This window comes from Haemaphysalis longicornis, unplaced genomic scaffold, assembly GCF_048455015.1.
Source record: "Haemaphysalis longicornis isolate Haplotype H1 unplaced genomic scaffold, Haemaphysalis longicornis Haplotype H1 scaffold_115, whole genome shotgun sequence".
In the NCBI taxonomy this organism is placed as follows: Eukaryota; Metazoa; Arthropoda; class Arachnida; order Ixodida; family Ixodidae; genus Haemaphysalis; species Haemaphysalis longicornis.
The window spans coordinates 692,775-717,420 of record NW_027526220.1 but is presented as its reverse complement, the minus strand read 5'-3'; the positions used below and the strand labels follow the sequence as shown (position 1 = coordinate 717,420).

The following is a 24,646-nucleotide window of genomic DNA, read 5'->3' as shown; positions in this document are numbered from 1 at the left end:
AGGGTGAAAGACAATTTTATGCTAGCGAACTGACGGCAATCTTCCACTCCCTTCTTCCCTGCATGGAGGTTGGAATGAATGCTGAAATACCTGAACTTTCTTGTCAGACCAAAAACCAAAAATGTTTTTCGGTTTAGCTCCTGAATTGAAAAGTAAATAACGTTTCGTTTACGCTTTCGTTCCTGCTAAAAACGTCGTCTTTTTTTAGTCTTTCGTTTCCGCTTTTTTTACCGTTGCACACGTTCAGGTCCACGCGCGAGCGAGCGCGCGGCACGCGGCCGACGAGCGAGCTTAGAAGAAGAAAAGTCAATCGGCAAGGTAAGCTTGTGACCCGACCTAAAATGAAATAACGGCCGAACTGCGCTGGCGGCTTTATGCGCTAGGCCAAGTGAGCATCACTACCCAGTGAGTCAACAGCACGGGTGAATAAGGACAGATTTTTAACAAGCGCGGTTAATGGCTCCGCTGCCTGAGAGTGATCAAGCAGTGCTGAGTGCAGAAACCAAGTTGGGGGTCCCCACTTGCGCACGTTCCTGACTTCTGTGGACACTAAAACTAGTGCCTGTGACCGGCATTACGACACCCTCTGGCAGCGACCATGGAGTAGCGGCTAATGCCAAAATTATGGGCCCCTCACTAAACCGTGAGGGCTGAGGGGGCTCGTAGTGATAGTGGTTACGAAGTACGGACTGCGTACGGCTAATAGGTTGGTTCGGCGTGGTCTTTATTTTGTTACGCACGTTACCTCGATGCAAATTATCTCGCTGCCACTCCCGTTACAAAGCCCGCTGACACCCTGAATGCACTCTGCTGAGACGCCTACTGCATGATGTGCGATCACCCCATATCAGCTGCAAACAAAACTTTTACAACTGTTACCAGCGCTATTCGAATCAACGCAAAAAAAAAAAAAAATCCGAAGGTTCTTTGGTGGATCTTAAGCATGCGTAAGCATTTCATCCCTCCCCCTCGTGAACAAGAGGCTCGGCTTGATTGGCACGTCTTGTTTCTTTACAGAATACCGCAACACGACGTTTCTCCCACACCCGTCGCTTAACGCGCCAACCGTGCTCTAACCATTTCAGTGACCACACTTTCTCGCTTAGCAGCGGTACTGGTTGCTTGTCGTTCCTTTTGTTTTCCACCAGTATTAGTATTTCATCCCCGTCATTCCTATTCTATTCTCTTCTGCCGCCACGCACTGGCTGCGCTTTCTTGTTATACAACGCGCCCAAGCGGTGACTGGAGTCAGGATGCGTCCGAAACGGCGGGTCGGAAGGTGCGGGTGGCGAGCCACGCTTCTACTTGACGTCTTCCTGATAACGTTGTTGCGAAAGCAGCTTTTATTTCACACGCTGTCTCCACTCACCATGTTCTGTGCTTTTCTGTCGCTCGCTCTTGAGACAAATCAACGCGAAAATCTTGCTGCCAGGCACCATATAAATCTCACGCAATAAAAAATGCAGGCACGCCTTCATCTAACGACGACGATAGTTGAACGCCAGCTTTATCGTGACGAATCATCGTCGTCGTTACATGGTGGGGTGCAGGATTTTTGTCTAATTTTGCACGACCATGCGCCCCTCTCCTATTATAAACCCCCTCGACCATGTCGAAATGGAGCAGTGGGATAGACGCCGGCATTAGATCAGGAGGGACCCAGGATCGATTCCCGCCACAGGAAGTGTTCATTTCTTTCACTTCACCCGTTTTCGCGTTACAGACGCCATCAATGAGAACACTGAAGCTCTGCTTTGAAAGTGTAGCCGTAATAACATTAGTTTTTCTTCCGTTACAATTTAATTGCATAAAGTTAAGACTGTTTCTTACACGCCTCAGCAGCTTTTCTCGACCTCACTTGTCGCCTAATCTCAGCCTATCTTCGAGGCGTTCTTCGGTCGAAGATAACTGTATTTTCTACTTACGCGGAACTTCACGACAGGAGACGCTCCAAGCACTTCCCTCGCTCACTCCGCCATTTCAGCGCGGCCATAAACCACGCTTTTCTTTCCTCCACACATGAACTTAATTGGGCGAGTGATTGCCTTCCGATCGGGATGTCACCCCCGTCCTCCTACTTTCCCTCCTACCCGCAATAGATCAATCAGATCCGCGCTCCCGATTTCTTTTTTCAGGCCACTATAGCTGCGCCCGTCTCTGTATATTGGCGTACGCCAAAGTTCAGAGACTCATGCGCGATGAGGTCATGAAGTGTCCTTGACCAAATTCCGGCCTCACCTTGGTTGCAAAACTCGAGGGTGAAGGCAGCAATCGATTGCCACGGATTTACATCAGGCGTAAGTGGGGACGTAACAGTGCAGACAGACGTTGCAGAAGTTACCGGCGTCGTGTAGCCGCAGTTTAGAATGAATAAACAAAACAAAACAAGTAGGAGTTTCTCGTTTCTTTCCAGTACTTCCAAGCGAGCGTCCGTGGGACGGTCGACCAACGTACAGTGGGAAACGCCTCGACCACAACGACGCAACTCCGGCCATGCAGAATCCCGACGACCCCAGCCCGCGTAAGCGTGGGAAAAATTCGAAAGCTCACACAAAGAAATGAAATCTCTGTTGCAGTGTGCAGGACCTTTAATGCTTTTAAGCATACAGTGCCGAGTGCCCCTACGCAGACAGTGTGTAACGCTTTGTATCTGCACAACAACGCGTAGTTGGCGACGTTGGGGCTTTTAATCGTCATAATAGTATGATCATTGCAAGAAAAAGCAAACAAATCCGCCGCGATGGCTCAGTGGCTACAGCGTTGTGCTGCTGGTCCAAAGGACGCGGTTTCGAATCCAGGCCGCGGCGGCCGCTTTTTTGATGGAGGCGCAAAGCGAACACGCCCGTGTGTTCGAGATTTCGGCGCACGTTAGATTCCCAGGTGGTCAGAATTAATCCGGAGCCCTCCAGTATACGACACGCCTCATCGCCTGTGTAGTATCGGCGCCTTAGACATAATCAATCAATCAATCAATCAATCAATCAATCAATCAATCAATCAATCAATCAATCAATCAATCAATCAATCAATCAATCAATCAATCAATCAATCAATCAATCAATCAATCAATCAATCAATCAATCAATCAATCAATCAAAAGAAAAAAAGAAAAGAGAAAACAAACGAAATGAAAAGTCGTTTAATCTGCAGATGTATTGATAGCCAAATCTGGTCACCATTGTTCGTAGCAGGAAACACACACGCACGCAGGCATGCGCACCCAAACCACGCAAGCACAGTTCAAACGAAGTTGAAACCCCAGGTTATTAGTGCATGCATGGTAACAAATTTCCCACGTTTCCTCTTTTTCGGTCAGCATTGTCACCTTGGGAACCGATCTGAGGTTTTCATACTCCTAAAAAGCAGCAAATTTTTAGTAAATCCCTCTATCAAATTGTTGAGTGCACCACTCGTATAATCCCAAATTTCACTTCGCTGAAGTGTTTCCTAGTACACTGTTAAATAGGAATGTTGAGTCTGTTAAGGAGGCGACGAAAATGAAGCAATTTTTTTTTTCACGTGGCCAGATGTTCGCTCAAGTTCTACCTTTATTTCCTTCTTTTGTTCCAGTGAGTGCGGGAAAGACTGCTTACGGAGACGGTTCCGTGGATTTTTTATGGGCGTTAGCAAAAGTATTCAGGTCCAGTCGCGACTGGTGTCGCACTCGAGGCAATCACGAGCTCCATCCAAGGGGAAAGGAACCTCCCCGTGTGCGCGTAGCGCGTGGTCAGCATCAAAGTCGCACGCAGTTCAAAAGTTCAAAACATGACTTGGACCTCGAACTTATACGTTCGATCACTTGAATATGCACCTTGAGTGCATTAGTCACCATTATAGGCACCGTTTCCAAGATAAAAAATAAACTCTCAGGTAGATAATATTTAAATGTTTCTCGCGTTTCTGCCGCTGTGCGACCCGCGTCGCTGTATACCTTCGCACCTCCCTCTATTTATCGGTGTTCCAAACGTTTGCGTGTCTGTTTCCTCCGCCTCCTCGAGGCGGCGGCCCCGTCGTTAAGGGAAGTCTGTGCAATATCTTTTGAACAGGCAGCGCGGTAAGTGATGGATAATTTTTCACGTCTAATCTGCTCGCGCACAACGTGCCTTTGTGATAAAAAAAATGCGCCGGAGCCCTGCGACCTGCCATCAGGCGAGAGTTAATGATGCCTTAGTCCTAAGGCTGGTTTACATGGAGGACCGCAGAGTTGGCAACCGTATTCTGCGCAGAGTTTTTGAAAAAAAAAAAAAAACGTGACAATTCGGGATAATTTACCAGCATTGGGCTTGAATGATGATGCATGACCAACCTTACTTCAGTGCACAAGTCACATGCAGTAATGGTGATACTCGGGTACAACTTAAGAACGGCAGTGGAAGTTCCCCCTGCGCCTCATCACCGCAGCCGGATGTTACTCCGCGTGGCGCAAGTAGTGCGTTACTGGAAATATTTTGAACACGGCACGAGCCGTTTCCGTGATTTTTTGCAGTTAATATGCTTACAAACTACTGCAGCAACGACAAACAAACTACGTGAGAAAAGGCAGACCTTATCACGTATTCAAAACACTTTCCTTTCGAAACGCGCGCTCCCGTTGACGTCGGGGTCCGTCGCTTAGGCGGAGTGATAACGTACATGAGCTATACACGGTTTCACCAGCGCTCGCCGTTCTCTGGCAACATTGTGCGTTCACCGGAAACGTGTCCTAGAAAGCTTCCTGTTTACTATGTTTCACCGTGGTTTCAGCCTGCGTTGGTGGCGGCAGCTGCTTGTGTTTCGATATTTTCGGCGGATAAAATTACTCCGATGAAGCGCTCGCGACTCAGACACTGCTGTGTTGTGCCGGGATGCAGTCTGCGTTCCGGAACAAATTTGCTATCGGAAGTCAGAACGTTCTGTTTCCCGAGAGATGAAGGCAGAAGCAGCGCCTGGCTTGCAGCTATCAAGAGGGAAAACTGGACTCCCACAAAGAGCGCGCAGATTTGTTCTGCCCACTTCATCAAACCCAACTAAAGCCCAATGTATACTTCAACTGCACAGACGCGATGCTCAGACGTTAGTCTAAGGTTCCCAATTACAAGGAACACGTCGGACGCCGTCGTGTTCCACCCATAACAGTAACCGCGGTGACGCTTTAGTTGGATAGCAAAGCTGCATGCTAACGCCGAAAATATATTGTAAAGGTGTTTCTTGTAGTTAGAGGCTTAATTATCAGGGTGGTGTACTGTTCGATGCAACACTCGGGACACCAAAGTAGGCGCGCTCCGCATGAATCGCCGCACAGCGTACGTCGCGTTGCCCACGTTTTGTTGCTAATTACAGTGGCGTCGTTACATTTGCTTTTTATGAGAGCAACGCCTGCGAGTGGGTTTTCATCGGTGCGAGCAACTGACTCGTAGTTTGTCGTGTTGCCGTCAATGGACATCGTCGCGCTCCAGCTAATTTACCTTTCCGTGTGAGCGCGGACTACATGTAGGCGGGTTAACTTGAAAGTTTGATTCATGAATAGTGTACTAGTCAGTAAACCATAGTTGTTCTCATGGCTCAGCCGCACCTGACGTCATCACATAATGAGTACGTTTTGTTATCTCATGTCACACTGAACACTTTAGATCGCGACCGATTCCGATCGGCGCCGATCTCTATCAAAACTGCCCATTGTGACACAGGCGCAGTAAAAAGCGATTTATCGTGATGTGTGCCAAACGTTTGAGTGTGTCAACTAGCCCGTTTTATGCAGCCTAAAATACGTGTGATGAAGCGTAGGTTCCGTTTATGTGAAGTGGCGTACCGTACACACCCCTTATGTGAAAAAGTGGTGTTCATTATTACGACATTGTTAATAGTGTTGTCACAGTAGTAGTCATGTAGTCACTAGACATCGCTGTAAATACATCTTAAGGAATGCGCCAGAAATAATGCAGCAACAAACTCAAACACACCAGGCAAACACCGCCGCGACGGCCGCGACCATTAGAAACCATTACCGGAAGTGCCGCACCGGAAGTCTTCTGGGGCGAACTGTTCGGTGCATTCATGTTTGTTTACAAACAGCGAATTCCCGAGTATATTGGCAGCCTTAGTGATATGACCATGTCCCGCACCCAAAACGAAGACGTGGTTAGCATTTTGTTTATGTTCGAATTGCGACAAGGGTAGGCGGCCATACAGCAGTTCAACAACTAATGTGCTCGCACCCGCATGCAGCGCCCCCTGTGAAGCCCCCGCCCGAGCCGCTTTCGCTGCTGCCGGCCTGGAGCGGCGTGCTCGTGCCCCTACTCACGCTGGTGTTCGGCGTCATCGTGCTGCTGCTGCCGCCGGCAGCCTTCAACTGGCTGTGGCCGCCGTGCAGGGAGCCCACCTGCTTCGACTACCGGCGAGAGATGGCGCTCTCTCTCAGCGACACTGTCAGCCCGTGCGACGACTTCTACGGGTATGCTTCTACCTTATTTACTATAGATGGCACCGGTACGATTGGAAACTGGGCCTCGTGAAGCATTTTATTTAAAGCGAAAGCTTTCTTAGTGGGGCCGATGGCGGCGTGTCAGAAAACTAATGCATTTCCCCATGGACCGGTCGGTAGACCGAAAACAACAAATAAATCTCTGGACGCATGGCGCGGGCGTGATACCAGGATTCCATTGTGTCAAAACAGCTATTCGAAAATCACGAAAAAGGAACGGTTCTAGATAAGACAATACACACATCGATCATGAGAAGAAGGAGTACAACAGTATACCTTTATCTGATAACCCACCTGCCGGTTTACATTTAGATCGTTCGCAGATGCGTTTACTTACTGCGCGAGAAATAATTGCATGGGTTCGCTCTTCGTTTGGGGTCTTTGAAGTTTGGACGATCGATTGGACTCACTTTCAACGAAAGTTCTGGCGCACTTTTGACGCAGTTTTGATGTAAGAAAGCTTTCGCGCTTCTCCTGTCTTTAGGACCGTATGGTAAATTTTTTAAAGCGCAGCTTTTTTTGTGTATTCTCCCGGCCTTCCGGGAGCGTCTGCTGCTTCTTTATGGCAGGGTGCGCCGCTGGAATTCATCTTGCACCAGAAAACTCTGGCCTCCGTGTACATAGCCCGTGTAGCCGGGGGAGTGACTGAGGAGGAGGCGCTCGGGGAAGTTACACCAGGTAACACTTGCCTCTGAGTATCGCGACCGTGGGACTAAGCGAATGGCGGTTGGGAAGTCCCAGTTCATGCCTGTATCACGTTCTCTGCCCTTGAAGCTTGGGGCGTGTGAACAGCGCGTTGGCCAGCAGGATCGTTTTAGGGGTGAAGCACCTTAGGGGCTCGGGCTGTCGGCGTCTCATGTCGTCGTCGTCGTCTCATGTAGTCCCGGTACTAAAACACCGGGACATTCGTTTACGCCTCGCGCTAGAACGTAACGCGTACAAAAAAACATGGGTACACCCGTTTACGCCTCGCGCTGGAACGCTTTGTAACGCTTACTAGAGGAGTGAAATAAACGTTAATTTAGCCTGCAAAACCGACCGACCGGTTCTAGGCCGCCTTCGGGGAAGCGTCCCGCCCCTGTCGAGTCGCTGCCTCTCGGGCTTGCTGGACGGCTCAGAGCTGTTCGTCTTGGTCGTACGACGTCAGGGCCACTTCAAGTCGCGGCGGCAGAGTTCCTGTTTTCGCTTCTTCGAGATGCTTCTTGCAGTCTTACAGCACGTGGGTGAGAGTCGCCGTCTCTCTGCGGCAGACCTTGCACTTGCTGTCAGGGTGGGTCTCGGTATACATCTTGTGCAGGAGTAGTGGTGTCGGGAAGGTTCCCGTCTGTAGTTGTCGAAATGTTACCGCCTGGGATTTGTCCAGCTTTTTGCTGGACAGCTTTCCAGCTTAGAGCCAGTCGGTACGCCTTCGTGATCTCGTTGTAGGTGACCATTCTGTCCTTCGTGCTGTACCAGTCTTTAGGCGTCTGCCTCGTTGCCGGCGGCGCGGAAAGGTAGTGCGCGCGCCGTGACGTGAGCAGCTCTCGTTGCCATTTTCCTTTTTTTCGGACACTTTGCCCTTGTGTGCTGGAAGCCGGGAGAGGCGCTTCTTGAATCTTAGGGCGCCCCGCTCCTGGATGCGGGCGGCTGCGTAGGCGGGCGATGCCTCCCCTTTGACGTAGTTCCTAATGGCTTGTCGAGAGTCTCTGAGCACCAAGGCGCAGTCTAAGAGCGCCAGGGATATGGCCACTTCCTCTGCCTCTTGCGCTGTGTTGCACTTGATGCTTGCGGCCGTTCTCGTGACTCCGTACGCGTCCACCACCGTGGCTGTGTAGCTTGAGCTGTTCGGGAATTCCGCCGCGTCGATGAACCGTGCGCCGCGGTCCTCTCCGAACTTGTCGGTGAGGGCCTTTGCTCTGGCTCGGCGTCTGCCCTTGCTGTGTTCTTGCACGTTGTGTGTTCTTGCCCTTGCACGTTTCTCGGGATTGGTAAATTGGTGATTGGTTGCTTGTGAACTAATAGCTTTGGGGGGAAGTATTCTCAAAATGATGGGACATGCATGGTTTGCGGAAAAGAAACAAACTATGCGTCACATAGTGTCAGAATGCGAGGGTATCCATCCAAATCCACATGAGGGAAATATTCAGCTTCCAGAAGCCCTAGGATTTAAGGATAGCACAGAGGAAGTTAACTTCAAGGCTGTCGAGGCGACGAAAAGAAGGTTAGAATGCTGGTGGACGAAAAGCAGAGAGGGGAATATTGCCTAGGACAGTTACCACCTGTAACAGGAAAGAAATTACTTTGTGCCTAATAAGTTTTTTTTGCCTGCCCTAAGCAGAGCTAGTATTAAACGAAGAGTATAAAACATAGGTATATTAGTCCTTTTTGGTAAGATGACACGTCATCACCCCGCTACAAAGGGGAAACCAGTAGCAATCATCGTCATAGTTCCACGCGTAGAGCCCGACGGACGACTTCGCGCAGCATGGTCTTGACTCTTTACTGGTTGTAGTACCCGATTCGTAGCTTGTCGAGGAGGATGTGGCGCACCGCCTTCATCCTCGACAGTCGCTCGAGCTAGGACGCATGCTGTGCTTCGATGATTTCTTTGATCGTTTCCTGAATTCCCATCTCTAGCAGTTTGTCGGTGCTTGCCGTGTCGGGCAGAGCGAATGCCGTCTTGTGCGCCTTTCGTATGAGAATGTCAATCTTATTCTTCTCGCTCTGATAACACTGGTTGTAGGCCGCCACATAAGTTACGTGGCACATCACGATGGCTTGTATTAGCCGGACCCCCTCTTCTCGAGGTCACTCTTATGAGCAGCCTGCATGCGTTTGCCGCCTTGCTCGTCAGATGGTTGATCGTCTCCGTGTTTCTTCCGCTGGCCTCTATCATCATCCCGAGTACTCTTTTCTTGGGTACCGTGGGTATGACGGTGCTGTCCCCAGCCCGGATCATGATCTGATCGCGCTGTCTCTGTGCGTTGCGTCGTTGCTTTCTCGATGGTTGGTTCACGAGCAGCTCAGATTTCTTCGGCGAGCACCTCCGTCCCGTGTCTCGACGGGGTAGTCTTTTATGTCATCATCCTCTTCCTGGAGGTTCGTCTCGATGTGGCCGTCATTTTCTCCACACACCCTCAGTGTGGTGTCGTCGGCATAGATCGTGTGTTCGACGTCTCTACCTTGTGGAGTGTTCGTGCCACTCCGGCTATGACGAGATTAAACAGCATTGGGGGGATGACAGACCCTTGCGGGGTACCTCTGTTGCCCGTGCTCCGTTCGCCTACCTTGAGACCTCCGACCAGGAGTTCGGCGGTTGTGCCCGACAGTCTCTTTCACGTAGTTGCAGCTTCGTTCCCCGAAATCGAATTTCGAAACTTGTCGCAGGATCGCGACCTGGTCGACTTGATCGAAAGCGCTCTGTAGGTCCAGCCCCAGTACGGCTTTGCTGCTGACAGTCTGGCCATCGACCACCTGGTGCTTGATCATGCCCCCACGGGGCCTGAAAACGACCTTGAAATCGTCGCGCGGTAGCGCAGGCATGCGAGCGTTCTTGATTACCTTGTCTCGAGTTCTTACAGGGCGAGTGGCTCCGTTGGGTCGCGGCGGTAGTCGGCCGCAGTCGGTCAGCAGAAGGGCGGGGGTTTGAAAGTATGCCTTTCGCGCAGCGGAGATGCTCCAACAGTTAGCTTCGGTGACTTGGTCGGGGGTAACATCCTCCCCCCTCTACCTCCACTTGCATCATGGTAGGCATAGCGCTCACATGGATCGACGAGGCAGCCGTCTCTCTGACCGAATCCGCCGTGGCAGCGGCGGCTCGGGCGGATAGGCCTGGCGGTTAGGCTGAGCGCCCACTCACCCCACTGGCGTTCCAAAGTTCAGACAAAATGAATTCCCATTTCGAAAATAGGTATCCATAGACTCCTGATGACTTCGCGGATCACTTGAGTAAAGAATAATTGGGTCAGAATGGGGTTAACCGTCACAATCTTCGAAAACCCGCGGAGCCGATGTGAAGCATGTCGTCATGGCTCGGCAGCTCGCAGCGTCCCCAACGCTTACTAAAAAAAAAATTGGCCAAGTATCTGCTTCTTTCGTTGCAAATGTCGACAAAAGACGATAGTTTTTATCGACTTTTGCCAAGTAAATGCCTCCCTTCGCTTTCCCGCTCACCTCTCATGTTGTTTTTCTTGCGTCGCGCTCCTTCCAAGGGAAACACACTAAAGGTTTGCTCAAGCCTATTTAAATTTACCGCGTTCCACTGCTCCAGGCCGGGTGTCTCGATGCGAACGCTGCCGTACGGCGGAGACGCGCGTAGATCGAGGCGCCCTACTTCAACGTTTAAAGGACTGCGCTGCTCCAGTCCACGTGCGTTCCAAGCAGAACGTGGAGCCTATCTAGTGGAACCTTTCGTAACTGTTGTCGGGTGATTTCCTAAAACGCCGCCAGAAGCTATAGTAGCCCGGGCGAAAGCAGGCGACGGCGGAGTGATTTTTTTTTTCTGCAGTTGATGAGGTATTTAATTTCGCAAAAATCAAGCATGTATGATTTTTGATAAAGGAACACTGCAAATATCCCTTCTGTATTAATTTGTTGTCCTACATTTGCGTAATGTCTCTTCTTATTCAACAATGTTGACAAGTATGAACCTTACACCGGACTTAGGCAGGTAGATTTAGCTGTGACTATATAAGACTATTGCGCAGGCCTTGTTTTACTTTGGCCGGGTGGCTGAATCGAGTTACAGACAGACATACACACAGACCAAAATTTCTGGGTTTAAGTAGCCCAAGAAAGACTATCGTCTTTAAAAAACACCGAGACACTCGTTTTCCAATGCTTCGCGCTAGAACGCTTCGTGCTTAAAAGACACGATACTTTTACAGCAAAGCTGTATATCTCTACCCCTAAACTGTTTCACCTACACGTTCGCAAAAATGCCGAGGTGCCAAGAATACACTTATACACTGCTTGCTTCATCCCTCCTCAGGTTTCCCATGAGTGGATTTTTTTTTTTTTGCTGTGAAAACTACTAATGTAGGCCTTCACGTGACGTTCGAGGTGGACAAATGTTTAAGACCCTTCCGTGCGCCGTTTCCTCCCACGAAGAAATCTACGTGCACCGTAGAAACGTGCAGGTGGAGATGCCAGGGTAAAAAGCACACGGTTAAACCTTCGCTTTCCGTCGATTGCCTCCAGTGTGTGGGATAAGCCAATTTTTTTTACCTTTGGGGGTAAGATAAGGGATGCAGGAGAGGCGAAAAGGAAAGATGGGGTAATATAAAGTGACATCTGTCTTTCTGCTTAACGTCGGCACCTGCGAGAACACTGATAATTGTTCGTTATTCAGCCAAGTGCGGCTAATTCAAAGGACATCACGCACAAATAATTCTCAATTGCCGACTAAGGTGAGAGAAGCGAATTGCGAGTTCCTGCCGGTTTCATGGGTTCTGCCAAATTCAACTAAGAGTTCCCAATTTCATCACCGACCGTTGGACCTCCTTCCACATAACATCGCTCCTAACCATTGTGGTCATTACATAAATAAAAACGATTCCGATTGTGCTTAATTTTTACAGAACGAACGCGTCCGTTTATGTTAGCGAAAAAGAGCCACCTCGCCTGCAAAGCAGATCAGTGCGGGGAACTACAGCAAATTTGCCCATTTATGACCGTGCAATTAAAGCAATCCCGGTACACGCCCATTTGTGTCATCAAGGTTACAAAAGCTTAGGAAGCCCCAGATGTCACCTCTACTGAAGCCAGAAGTGCCATTTTTTGAGGTTCCCCCCTTTTTTCTGGTATTTTGCTTGCACTCGTACCGCCTATGCATTCGCTCGGCCCCCTGTCTCCTGCTTCGTCTCCGCCTGCCGACCATTGTCTACCGGCTGGGCCGCGCATGCCTCGGTGGACGGGCCTTCGGCACCGTTGCTATTATGCAGTTGCCAGTGATTTCCGATGAGCGTGCGAAAAATTGCGCAACTTCCTCCACACTTCCGTCAATGCGGCGGTGGCCACCAAGGCCAGTCCTAACCTTTGTTTTCTCCATGGTCAAAGTAAAGGTGTCAGGCAACACGGCGTCCCATTAGATGACTAGGAAGGGGTGTGGAGGTCCCCCCGTCACCCGTGTGCGTACGCCTACGACTACTCCTATCAGCCTTTTCGAAATAAGCGTTAACAAACCCATGCTCCTGTTTTTCCGCCCGCCACCTTCCCGGCGGGGTCCAGCTACGTGTGCAGTGGCTTCGAGCGCCTCTACCCGCGCCAGTTCAACTTCATGGCCCTGCTGGAAGCGCGGCTGAGGCACGTGGAAAGCCAGGTGCTCAACGACGACAGTAACGTGGACATGGAGAGCGTCGGCGGGCGAGTGGTGGCCGCCTTCCAGCAATGCATGGCCGAGTACCACGGCGACAGCGACGCCGGCCTGGAAGGCGTGCGGGGCCTTGCCCAGGACCTGGGCATCCACTTCAAGGACAAGGACAAGAACCTGTCGAGCATCCAGCTCCTGGAGGCTCTACTCAGGTGGGCAATTCGATGGCCACAGTTACCCGCCGGGGTGGCTCGGTGGCCAAGGCTTCGGGCGAAGCACTGAGCCTAACGATGCGGGTTCGATCACGTCCGCCGCGGTGGCTGCTTTTCACGTGGAGGAGAAAAGGAAAGATGCTAGTGTGTCGAGATATGGGCGCACGGTAAAGATCTCCAGGTGGCCCAAATTAATTCCTGAGCGCTCCACCATGGCACGCCTCATAGCAGAGGTGTGGTTTCGGCTCATTGAAGGGACCATGAAGAGAAAATAAAAGTTTAGTTAATCAGAAAGATCGCTTTGCTCTAATAGCAATGATACCAATTTTATCGCAAACTTCGAACGAATAATGGAGATATTAAAGAAAACACGTGAAGCAGTGGCGACTCCCTATCCACTTTTCTACAAATATTGTGTGACGTCAAAGAATCTTCTTTGTGCGATTGAAGGCAGCCGAACTTACCCATCGTTAATACACATGACTGGAGGGGCCTCTAGGTTCGTTGGATCGCATCACTAGAATGCCAACGCGCTCTTAGCACATTGAAAATTTTTTTCAGTGCTGGCCCATATGGCATCGCTTCTTCCCATAACACGTCACTGTAGCGCGAAATTTGAGTTTTTTAATACTCCTTGCGTTTCTTCGCCTCTCGTGGCCAGAATGGAGCTGAGTCCTGGAACCTACTTTTTCTAATTAAACAAAGTTGTGTTTTCTTCAAAGAATCTTGGCGATGGTAGTTTGCCAGCTTCGTGTCCGTTAGCTTGCTTATTTTGGTTTTTCGCTACCGTTGTAGCCCTGCATGGGCAAGGTCGGAAGCAAAGCTATGGGAGACGATATTTACTACATGCTAAAAAATTGGATGCAGAATTCAGCTCCGATGAGTGTCTTTAAAAGCAAAGATTTGTTTGACTTTGACGAATTACTTGCAGAGTTACTCGGAATTAGTCGCACTTAATTGCAATTACTTGAAAAATATTTGGAATTTGACATTAGCGATTTCTTATAATTTGGCGAAATGGCTTTTCTGCAAATTATTTTCTGTATTTTCTGCAGATTATTTGGAACTCGTTGTATAATAAAGAGATTCCTTCAAATTAGGTTGAATGAAGATGAAGGAATGAATTTTTATTCCTTCAAGGACAAGGACAAGACGTCTACTCCCACGACAAGGACTGACGTCTACTCCCACCACGAAAAACACCGATAGGTGTTTTTCGTGGTGGGAGTAGACGTCAAAGCCGCGCAAGCTCAGTGCGTAGCTTGCGGCTGAAACATAATCAGAATGTTCTATTCGATTACGGGGAGAGTGATATAGCTAAAAACTTGCGGTCACCGAGAAAATGTTTATTTAAAAGGTAAGAAAGACGTTTCGGCTTTTAGACGGAAGTCTTGTACACCTCAGTCAACAAGGCTTTCGCATGGAAGCCGAAACGTGTTTCGTGGCTTTTGTCGGCGACCACACGTTTTCAGCTAGGAATCTCTTACCCGACTAAACGAGATATCGTCAAGCTTTGCATTAATTTTCACGGGTAAGTTAGCGGCAGCGTTCATTCTACCCTCCCCCCCAGCTCGGAACTTTCAGGACGTGCCGCAGCGCGAATAAAACGATGAAGGATACACATCGGCCGTCTTTATGTATCCTACACTCTGTCTTCCTTTCGTTCGCGCTGGTTCAACCCAAGAACGAAGTGTGTACTTGCTTTGTATGCACCGGTGTATACCCGCTGGTTGTTGTGGCGCACAAATAGTCTTTGAGTTATTACTAGTGTTGCTACTAATAATATGATCACTATTATTCCGGTGCTTTACAGCGAGTTTTAAAACCATATTGCTGACTTGCCCCCACTGTACGCTGCCCACTTCTAAGTTCCTCAACTCCGCGGTGGTAGTGTTATGAAATCTTTTCCCTCGAGTTAGCCTCACGGAACAGCTCTAGAGACTTTGGTAGCTTCCGTGCCACAGTTTGACACGAATTAGAGATATTGCGCGAAATGTACGCCCACCTCACGGAGACGCGACGCTCATTTAGCCGCAGTGTCGCGTGGTTCTCGCATACACTCACAGTTTGTATTGCTTAGTATTTAGGCTACGGTTCTTGGGCAATGCTTCTATTTTGTGCCTATACTTCCAGAAGAAACAGTACCATTCTTCCATGCACACCACTGTCAGGCTGTCGGTGGGCTACGGCCTTCCGGTTCTTCTGGACGCCCGCTGTCGCCCCTGGGCGCTTCCTGAATCGGGAGAGGGTCCCGAGCGCGCCCTCGTGCTGCAGCTGAACTTCGAGCCCATGGACCCAGCGCTAGCCGAGCGAACCGCGGCCAGCGTTGAGAACGTGCTGCGCGCCGTGGCCCACAACGGGACCATCTTGCGCTTCCAGGGCCTCGCCGCCGACGTCCTCCTGGCCATGGACGAACTGCGGGACTACGTTCGCAAGGCCGACCCCTGGCCCGGTGGGGTGACTTTCTTGCAGGTGAGGCCGGCCCTAAGGGACTCCGGTGAAGTTTCGAAGTTTCTACTGCGAGAAAGCTTCATTGGGGCTGCGGCCCCTACGTGTTCGCGCCTTCGTAGTTGGAAGCCATTCGTAAGGGGCGGTATTACGTAGACTACGCCTGTACACTTTCGTCGTCGTCGTCGCTGTCATCATCATTATCATCATCATCATGTTTGTCGCCACACTGTAAGGCAATGCCGTTATTCGCCTTCACCGGTACACGCGCTTTATCGATGAACACAAGCAGCAAACAAAGCAACTACGGCGAATGACAGCAATGTTCAGGCAGTTTGACTGAAAAATGTGATCTGCGCTTGGGCACTACCAAATAACGCGCAATGCCATTCTTGAATTGCGTCATGCCATAGCGGAGGATGAACTTTCGAGTCAAATCGTATGCTCGAATTCGTCTTTTAGTGACATTTTATTGTTGGGTGCACAGATTGGTCAACTGTGTGGTAGCGGTGAAGCTGAACCATAAAGGATTGCTTTAGACTGTCACGCAGGGGAAAGGCCTCTCCCCAACTCCTCTAGCCGTTCCCGTCCTGCGTGCGATGGCCTAGTCGGCTCTTTGTTACTGAAATGTCTTATTTTATCCCTCCATAGAGGGGGTCGTCTTTGCCTGCCTGTAGTCCGGTCTGTAGCTTGCCATTGTTACCTTGGTGGTCCATCTGTCCTCAGTACTTCGTATTGCATACTCAGACCAATGAAATCTGTTCCTCTTAATTTAGGCTATGATGTTTCAGCCCGTATTCTTTCTCGGATATAACACGCTCGTTTCTACCCATGGTTGTTACTCCTATCATTTTCCTTTCCGTTGCTCATTGGGCTGACCCAGCCCTTCTGTCACAAAAGGTAAATAGACGGGAGGGGGGGCTTCGTAATACGCGTGCGCGGGTACTGGAGCCTGAGATACACCAAACTTGTTGATAAAACAAATCCAGTCATTAATTAAAGCTCATACGCCCTGGATTCAGCTTACAGTTCAAGATTTGTAACAGACGAAAAGGGCAGGGAAAGTTTTTAAAACGCACAGGGCTTTTCAGGAACGGCAGCCTACCACTGAAGGTAGGGACGCTCTCATGCGGGTGCGGTATCTGCCTTGTCCTATATTTACGGAAGAAAAGAGCGTTAACACAACAACGCGGTCGTCTTTCATGTTTGTTTTTCGTTTAGTTTACTGTGGTCCCGGTAAACGGACAAGTAGGTGAAAAAAAGATTTTCCTACACGCCTTGCGGCAGGAAGGATGGCGGATGACTAGAGAGAGAAGAAAGAAGAAAAAGAACCTGTTTCAGTGTCGTGATCTTAACGAAAATTTCAGGTCCGTAAGCACCAGCACAGGAAGCACACAGCGGAAGCTTCGCGAGCCCTTTCGTAGTCGCATCGTACGTGCGTTCTGCCACTTTGTACTTATCTAGCAGGGCATGGTCCACCAACCGGCGAAACAAACGTCTGATATAATTGTCTTGCACATTCTTAAGGCGACAATGAAAAGTGTAGCACTTTAGGACCATCCGCTGCCTTCCCTTTCGGCCTTGCATCTTTGCATGCCCCATTGGCGTGACCGCTAAAGAGCTTTTCTAAAGCGAAGCTTTCATTGCCTCACTGATGGCGTTCGACGTAGCGCCAGAATGCACTGCAGGAAAGCCAACTTTACACAATGGGTTTCACAGAACGATGATGATGATAACCGAAGGCACACTAAGCACCTCAAGAAAAACGCTTCTGGTTGTGGAAATCGAACCTGGGTCTCTCGCATTATGAAGCCGATGTCTATCCTATTGCGCCATTCCAACACGGTAGAAGCAGGTTGAATTTTGGTCTTTGACTTATTATGAAGCCGATGTTTATCTCACTGCGCCATTACAACGCGGCAGAAGCAGTTTGGATTTTGGACTTTCACTTTGACGGATGTTGTATGGAAAAAAGCTTCGCCGCTTAGCCATCTGCCTCTTAAGAAAGGGAATTTGAGTTTCCCTTTGCTTCGAACCCACTTGACCTCTCACTTGGTGACCAATCTTCGCGACGTGGTGTAGTAAAAAACACATACGGTGGCCTGGGTACTTGTCGCGCTTTTGGGACATTGCATTGTGTTCCTGTTCAAATGCTCAAGAACACTTTGGCCGTTGAGTGCAGGATCTAAGCCACGGCTGTACCTGGATCTTCAGAGGGGAAAGCTACCAGGCGCAGGTTAATGGACATCAACTTTTGAAGAACAATTACACGAAAAACATCGCGATTTTTAGAAAGTTACCTCTCTTTTCAGGATGAAAAGGACTGTTGAAACAATTTCACCATAAGTAAATAGTGCAGCCGGGTGGCCTTCAGCAGCACCACATGTCCCAAAAAACGAATATGTGCTTCGCACGCAGGCATGCGGAGGTGGTGGTATGTGTGCCCGCAGCGACGTAGTTCTGACGGCTGCCACTCTTGGAAACTGCATGCTGCCACGCGTGAAAACGCACATTGTTGGAAAGAAAGCTGTAGCTCCGAAATGTGACCAAGTTCTTTAGAATAGTACACACATCTTCCCCCACAATGATCACGCAAAGTCCTTCACATAGGCCCGATCGTGTCCACGTCTCCAAGAAAGTGAGGGCACCGAAGTCGCAAGTACGGGCCTTTTCAGATGATGTCCTTCGGTCTGAATGCACTACAGTGTCCGGAATAAGCCTGCGCTAACTGAAACCCTACATACGCGTGGCGGATGAAAGGTTGATCCTGCCGTTTGTGTCCACGAGTGAACCATTTGTACTCAGTGAACATTTCAGACCAACCTGGGCTATTTGGTCCATGTCTGCCGTGACGGACAGGGAAGATTTGCGGGCCCACATCCCTGCAGAGTAGTATTTTCTGTTCGCTGCAATCCCATCGGCAAGGGTAAGCTGTGACAAAGATAGGCACCCAAATAGCTATTTTTGAAAAACGGGAAGTGTTATGGCCCTGATAAAAATACCAGCGTAACTTTCTATTAAAAGATTAAACTACTAGGATTTTTGTTCCTTCAAACTGCTGAGATGCACTTGCCGTATTTATTTATTTATTTATTTATTCGTTTGTTTGTTTGTTTAACCATTGCATTGTAGAAAAGAAAAACTTACATAGACGAGCAAAAAAAAAAAAAAAAAGACAGGTATATGCACGCGACAAGTGTTCAAGGATTGTAGATGCACTAAATACAACGAACCTGAGCGCTTTCCTCTTTGCTTGCCCGGGCGCAGAACAAGCAAGTGGACACCCTGCTGACATTCGTGACTCCGTCACGGTTTGTGGAGTTAATCAACAGCTTGTTGCCTGAGCCTAGTGAGTTGGAAGAGTCCGGTTCGCTCGTCAGCAGCAGCCCCAACCAGGTACGTCAAGCAATGACACCCCTGGTGTGTTTTGTGGTACCGGTGCTACTATGGGAAAGGTGAGCTAGTTGGGATTGATTCGTATTTATGACTGGGGACAATAAAGGAAGGACAGGAGAATGATGGATAAATACAGAAACAGTGTCACTACTAACTCATCATAAGAGACATATATGTTGACTGTGTCTCATGATTTACAGGACTACACCGGCGCCGGGAACGCCCGCATCATGAAACGCTAAACGTGTGCCGCTAACATGTTAATATCTTTCTGTAGCATAAATAGCAAAGGTTGGGTGGCGCAACCATCTTCGTGTAACGAAATGACGATGACTGAGGGTTTATTGCACAAGGCCGACAAAGGTAAAGAGCCCCGTGACAATGGTCTGTGACGGAATATGGAAGGCTTCTGCCAACTATCTTGGCGCCTTGTTTGTGTGCGAACATTCGTGTTCGCACCTACATACATTCTGTGTACGGAAGGGCTAGGCGAGTGAGGGGCACCCGTGCGAGCTAGACAAATGATATCTTAGCCTAAAGTAAAACAAATCGTCCCGTTCGCGGAGTATGCACATGCCCGCACGTCATGAATATGCGGTAGACGCACAAAGCACAGCATTTTTCGCTGTGTTCTGCAGGTAAAGGCGCTGAGCGAATTCCTGGCCGAGCCCGAGGGGACGCTTCATGCGCTGCAGCTGGTGCGCTACCTATTGTTTGAGAAGCTGGTGCCCCTGGCCACATCGCGGCTTTCGCGCATATTTGGCGTCGGGGACCACGAAGCCTTCAGGCTGCGTGAGCGTGCTTGCAAGGAGGCCCTGCGTCGTGTCGTGCCAGCCATCTGGCAGTTTCACACTATTCAGGTGAGTCCTCACCACCACTGTTCCTCTTGTGCTTTGAAGGGGCCATGGACATAATGCCGATTTTTAACTGCAGAACTGTTTAAGGTTGAAACTTGGTCCAGCGGCGTTCGCAAAAATACAAAAAACCAAAAAATACCGAGTTCACGTGAGCGTGAGCGTGCGGGTAGGCTTACGCTACGTGGCGAGCTCGCAAAAAACACCAAAAATAACAGCGCACGCGAGTGGGCTCCTTGTGAGGAGCGGCTGATATCGGCAGCACGACCTTCTGAAACACTCTGCCGAGCGTTCGTGGCGTCATACCTAGCGTGCTGTTCTCTTCGCTGGTTAACGTACGTTCGCACCTGAAGTGGCGAGCAGAGTCGCCGAGTTTGGGCTACAGACGCTGACTTCGCGAAGTCGGATGGCGCGGGTCCACCTTGGGAGAGATGTGAAAGCCTGCGGACTAAACGATCCAGGCCTGCCAGTAGTCATGGAGAACTTTACGCGGCAAGTTCGGAAATCTATGCGAGGTGCAACAGCCGGATCTCCGACGAAGGGAGAGGGGCCGCCAGCTCTGCTGTTTCTCTAACCTTGCACCACTAGCAAAAGCTGCGCCAGTTCTTCTTTTTTGTTTTATCTAAAAGAAATATTGATAGCTCACCCAAAACCAATCCCGCTCCCAGCGACATTGTCTTCCCCAAAAAGTGATTAGAAATAGAGAAGATTTTGCTAATTTTTACGTAAGGTAATCGACTTACATCGACAACTGTAAGACGCGCCACATCAAGTATCTACCATCTTCGGAAAATCATGATTGAACAACCTTATGGCGACGACCAACAGATGTTGCTGTAGGTACTATTATCTTGTCGTTACAGACTGCGAACTGTCTGCTCTTTTCAAATTTTTTTCTTTCCAGCTGCTTCATTCTTTGATCTACTTGTTTTTGTTTTTTCACGTTCAGAATGATGGAACTACTCCGCGTAGCTGCTGTGCAATAGGTGGTCACACTATAATGCGCCTGTAGGAGAACGAGAAACTGCTGAGGGCATTTCACTACACTTGGGGATGCTTCCACACTAGACTATTTCATATTTTTTGAGAAAATGTGGGCCATCTATCTCTCATGGTTGCGCATAACTCGCCTTGAAAACATGACCAACCATTTACAGCACAGACTATTTTGGGAGAGGCGTTGCCTGTGAAAGTCGCAAAACGCTACAAATACCTTACTACTCGTTTTGAACGACACAGGCCTATTTGAATGACTGTAGGGACGTTACCAGCGTGCAGCATCATTCGTTCGCCAGTTTCGTCAGTTTACCTGCCTAATTTTATGCAGTTTGTAAGGTTATTTTATCTGTGGTTTTATTTTAGAGCGAAGCCTTTAAGCGGCCGCTCCTGAGGCTTCGCGTATTCCCTCGGCGTCGGCCTGGTTGTAACCGAGAGAACGAAGAGGCCGCCGAAGATGGAGCGAGTAGGAAAGCGGAGGAGGAAAGTATAGCGCGTGTGTGAGGGGGAGAGCGGTATGCCGAGACTGCGTGTGAAATGCTCACCGGCGGAGACGCGCTGCGAGATAACGCCAGATAACGCGATATAACGCGAGATAACGCGCGTGTGGTCGTGCGTTTGCTTATGACGCAATCACTCCCTAGGCGCAGCAGCTATGCGCCGTGACCGAGAAGACTGCAGTTCGCGCTGCGCTAAATTTCGCATTAGGGGGAGTCGTAATAGTCAGTCTTCTTTTTTGCACTTGAAATTTTCTATCCCGGTGTACATTTTTTTACTTTCTTCCTCATTTTCCCTCTTTTAGCATATACCGCGGCCCTTTCTTTCCCTTTCAATTTCCCTATTCCCATCTTCACGTGTAGGGTGGCCAAGCGGTCAGTTCCGTGGTTAACCTCACTGAATTTCCAGTTCAGTTTCTACCTTCCATTTTTTCTTTCGCCCTACAGCAGGTGCTGACCGTGCGGCGCACGGCCGTGGCCGCACGCGTCGTCTCTGCCGTGCTGAACGCAACGGCGCACGAGTACGCGGCCTGGCAGGACCGGGACACGCTGGGTAGGACGCGTTCGCGGCTGCGGCTGCTGCACGCGGACCTTGACTGGGGCAATCCCGCCGTGGCCCCGGTGGCTTACACCGACGCCCGCTACCGTCACGTGGTGGGCGTCGAGCCCGACCAGGTCTTCGTCGACTGGTTTATCGCCACGCTCGGCAAGGAAGCCGCGCTCGTGGCAAAGTCTGGTGGCGAGGCGCTCAACGACACCTACGACATGCGCCAGGTGGGCTCCTCTGCGATCCGTCTTCGGGCGTTTACCATTAGAAGCGCGCATTGTTGCTAACGCAGCGCTTAAAACGAATTTTAAGCCATTTTTTCCGTGGTAATAGAATACCGTTGTAGAATGATTTCATCATCAGGGAAGAGTTTTGAATTCAGTCACTCATTCGGTCAGAATCAATCAATCAATCAATCAATCAATCAATCAATCAATCAATCAATCAATCAATCAATCAATCAATCAATCAATCAATCAATACGATTAGTTCAAATTTTGTAATTTGACGAAGTCGAAGACTGAAAACTTGCGTGCTTAGTTAAAGTGATTCTGAAATGTTTCTGAATTTCTGAAACTGAGGGTTCCGGAAAGAGACCTGACCATTTTCATTCACTTCTTATAAGGGAATATCGTCCTTGCGTCGTGTCATTACCGTCGCCCGGTTCCGCTCAAAGGGGCACCATTAGTTATGAATTACCGCTACCAACTAGCCCAAACCCGAACTCTGACAAACCATTAGTTAATCACCCTTGCCTGCTGCATGCTTACGCGCTATCGTGTTTGCCTCTGTCGTATATACTTTTTTGTTGTTGCTGGACGGAATTATCACACTCCTCGCCGCAAGGGATGCGCGCAGCTTGTCAAAATAGGCGTGCTTCCTACTTGACTGCTCCACTCGTTTGCTGTGTGTTCACGTCGAAGAGGCAGTCCCAGCATACTACTGAGCAGTGTCAATCCAAGCTTTTGACGATAACGAATTGTCCACAGCTCTTCAACCGTGCTTTTAATTGAGTAGACGGAAATGTGGCTGTGATTTGCCAGAAAGCAGTGAAGAAAAAGCGAGGTTTCCCATTGTGTTCCACCAGGCACCGAACGGCGATGAGCGGGGGGTAGAGTCGGGACCTATCCGCTTAGGAGCTGAGCATCGGGACAATGCGCCAAGCGAGCGCTCTCGTACCCTCCACAGCGTTGAGAACGCGAGAAAGGAAACAAACACGCTAAAAGGTTAAATGCGTTGTTTTGATTTGCGGTAACTGAATGCGCATCGTTCTATTGGAACATGTGTACAACATAGTGTTGGCACAGAGTGTTTAAGACCTCTTCAAGTTAATCTCTGCTCAAGTTTTTGTGCACGCGACAAAGGAGGTACCGTATTATGAATTTTGAAGCCCGACACCCTAGTTATATACAGTTTATGCTTCCGTATATACCAATTCTGTATACACCAACACTAATGACACGTAACTTTTCTAAGTTACGTGTCGTTGCTATTTACAAATTGGTATTTACAAGTGTGAAGTAAGAATGCGTGAATTTGAGGCTTCTTGAACCGATGCCGTTGCCTGTATGTGCTTTAATGGAGAACCTAAAAGTCTTAAATGTATGCGCAAATCTTTGTTTTTGCCTCTGTCGCGACGGCGACAGAGAGATGAGAAGACACACGTCTGCACGCTACAGCGCCGTGGGCCCAAACCGGAGGCCCCGCTTTATTCCACGCTCGTGCCCAGCGCGCACCGCAAGCGCGTGGTCAGCACTCGCCACTCGTGGCTCAGCCCCAGCGTCATCGTTCCTGGAGCGTGCCCGTTTGCGGCAGCAGACGACGCAAGCTGCCAGCAGCTTGCGTCGTCTTTTTTTTCCCCTCCCATATACTCCATAGAGGTTCTTTTTCGCCTGTCCTCTAGTGGTCCTCCTTGTAGGAGTTTTTTTACTACATGGAACAGGGAGGTTTTGTTTACCTCCTCAAAACAGGGAGTTTTTAGGTTATAGAAAGGAGGTATTTAGGGAGTGTTAAGAAATGTTCGGGAGAATTTAAGGAGGTCAAAATGGAGTATTCTTTACTTCCGGAAGGGCGTTTTTAAGTGATGTTTATGGAATTTTTAGGCGGTTGAATAGGAGCCTATTATGGCTCCCTTTGGAAGTACTTATGTTCGTTTAGGGGCGTTTTTAGGAGGTTCAAGGGAAGAATTTACTTCTTTTGAATGGAGTTTGACGAAAGCTTGGGGAGTTTTGTAGGCCTTCCGAAGGGAGGTTTTCAAGGCCACAAGGGATAATTTCTAGTTACCTGCGGGAGTACTGATTTCACACGGTTTTTCTCGATTTAAGGTTTATTTCAAACGAACTAACGCAGACAAGTTTACATGGTACATGGTGTACACAAGGAGGTTCCGAAATAAATACTTATGGCGACCTCATATTAGAAATCACAAATGGTACATTGCTAAATAACACGCCAGTTAGGAATTCAAGACAGCAATACGATGCTAGTTGAACAAAACGTAGAAACAATAATAATACAAGAACTGGAAATACTTGAAAAACAGATAGGCACAAACACAACCGCATGGTAAATGAAATCATTATATAAATCTAGAGGATCGAGAACCCGTCAGTATTTATCAGAACTTATCAGTACACATCAGTACTAAGTACACAAAGTGAATAAAAAATGGTTATAGTGGTTTACAACAACAAAACAATTTTTCAATTTGTCGTGAAATAAGCGAGAGCTGTGCAACTATTTGATATTGAAAGGTAACAAGCATTTTGTAGGTGGTAAAGGCACAAGAGATAAATGATGTAGGAGACAGACTGCAGTGAGATGGCTATGGATAAATGAGTAATATAAAGAACGAAAAATATGCTGCGGAAAATACCAGTGCGTTTTGATAAAGACACAAATGCGCCAAGAAAAGTGACCGAGTCTGACGGGTTAATTGCAATGATAT

General features: G+C 49.0%; 2 protein-coding genes across 2 annotated transcripts in view; one reads left to right on the top strand and one right to left on the bottom strand.

Moving 5' to 3' along the window:
• LOC144161473 (uncharacterized) overlaps positions 1–24,646 on the bottom strand; it is a 103,047-nt gene that overhangs the window by 12,217 nt on the left and 66,184 nt on the right. The window lies entirely within an intron of this gene.
• Positions 253–22,893, top strand: LOC144161477 (uncharacterized). The gene is made up of 9 exons (XM_077692132.1): positions 253–318; positions 2,414–2,521; positions 6,205–6,430; positions 12,668–12,961; positions 15,133–15,433; positions 18,677–18,805; positions 19,444–19,665; positions 21,600–21,926; positions 22,888–22,893. The coding sequence occupies exons 2-9, from the start codon at positions 2,494–2,496 to the stop codon at positions 22,891–22,893; spliced, it is 1,533 nt and encodes a 510-aa protein (XP_077548258.1). The 5' UTR covers positions 253–318; positions 2,414–2,493.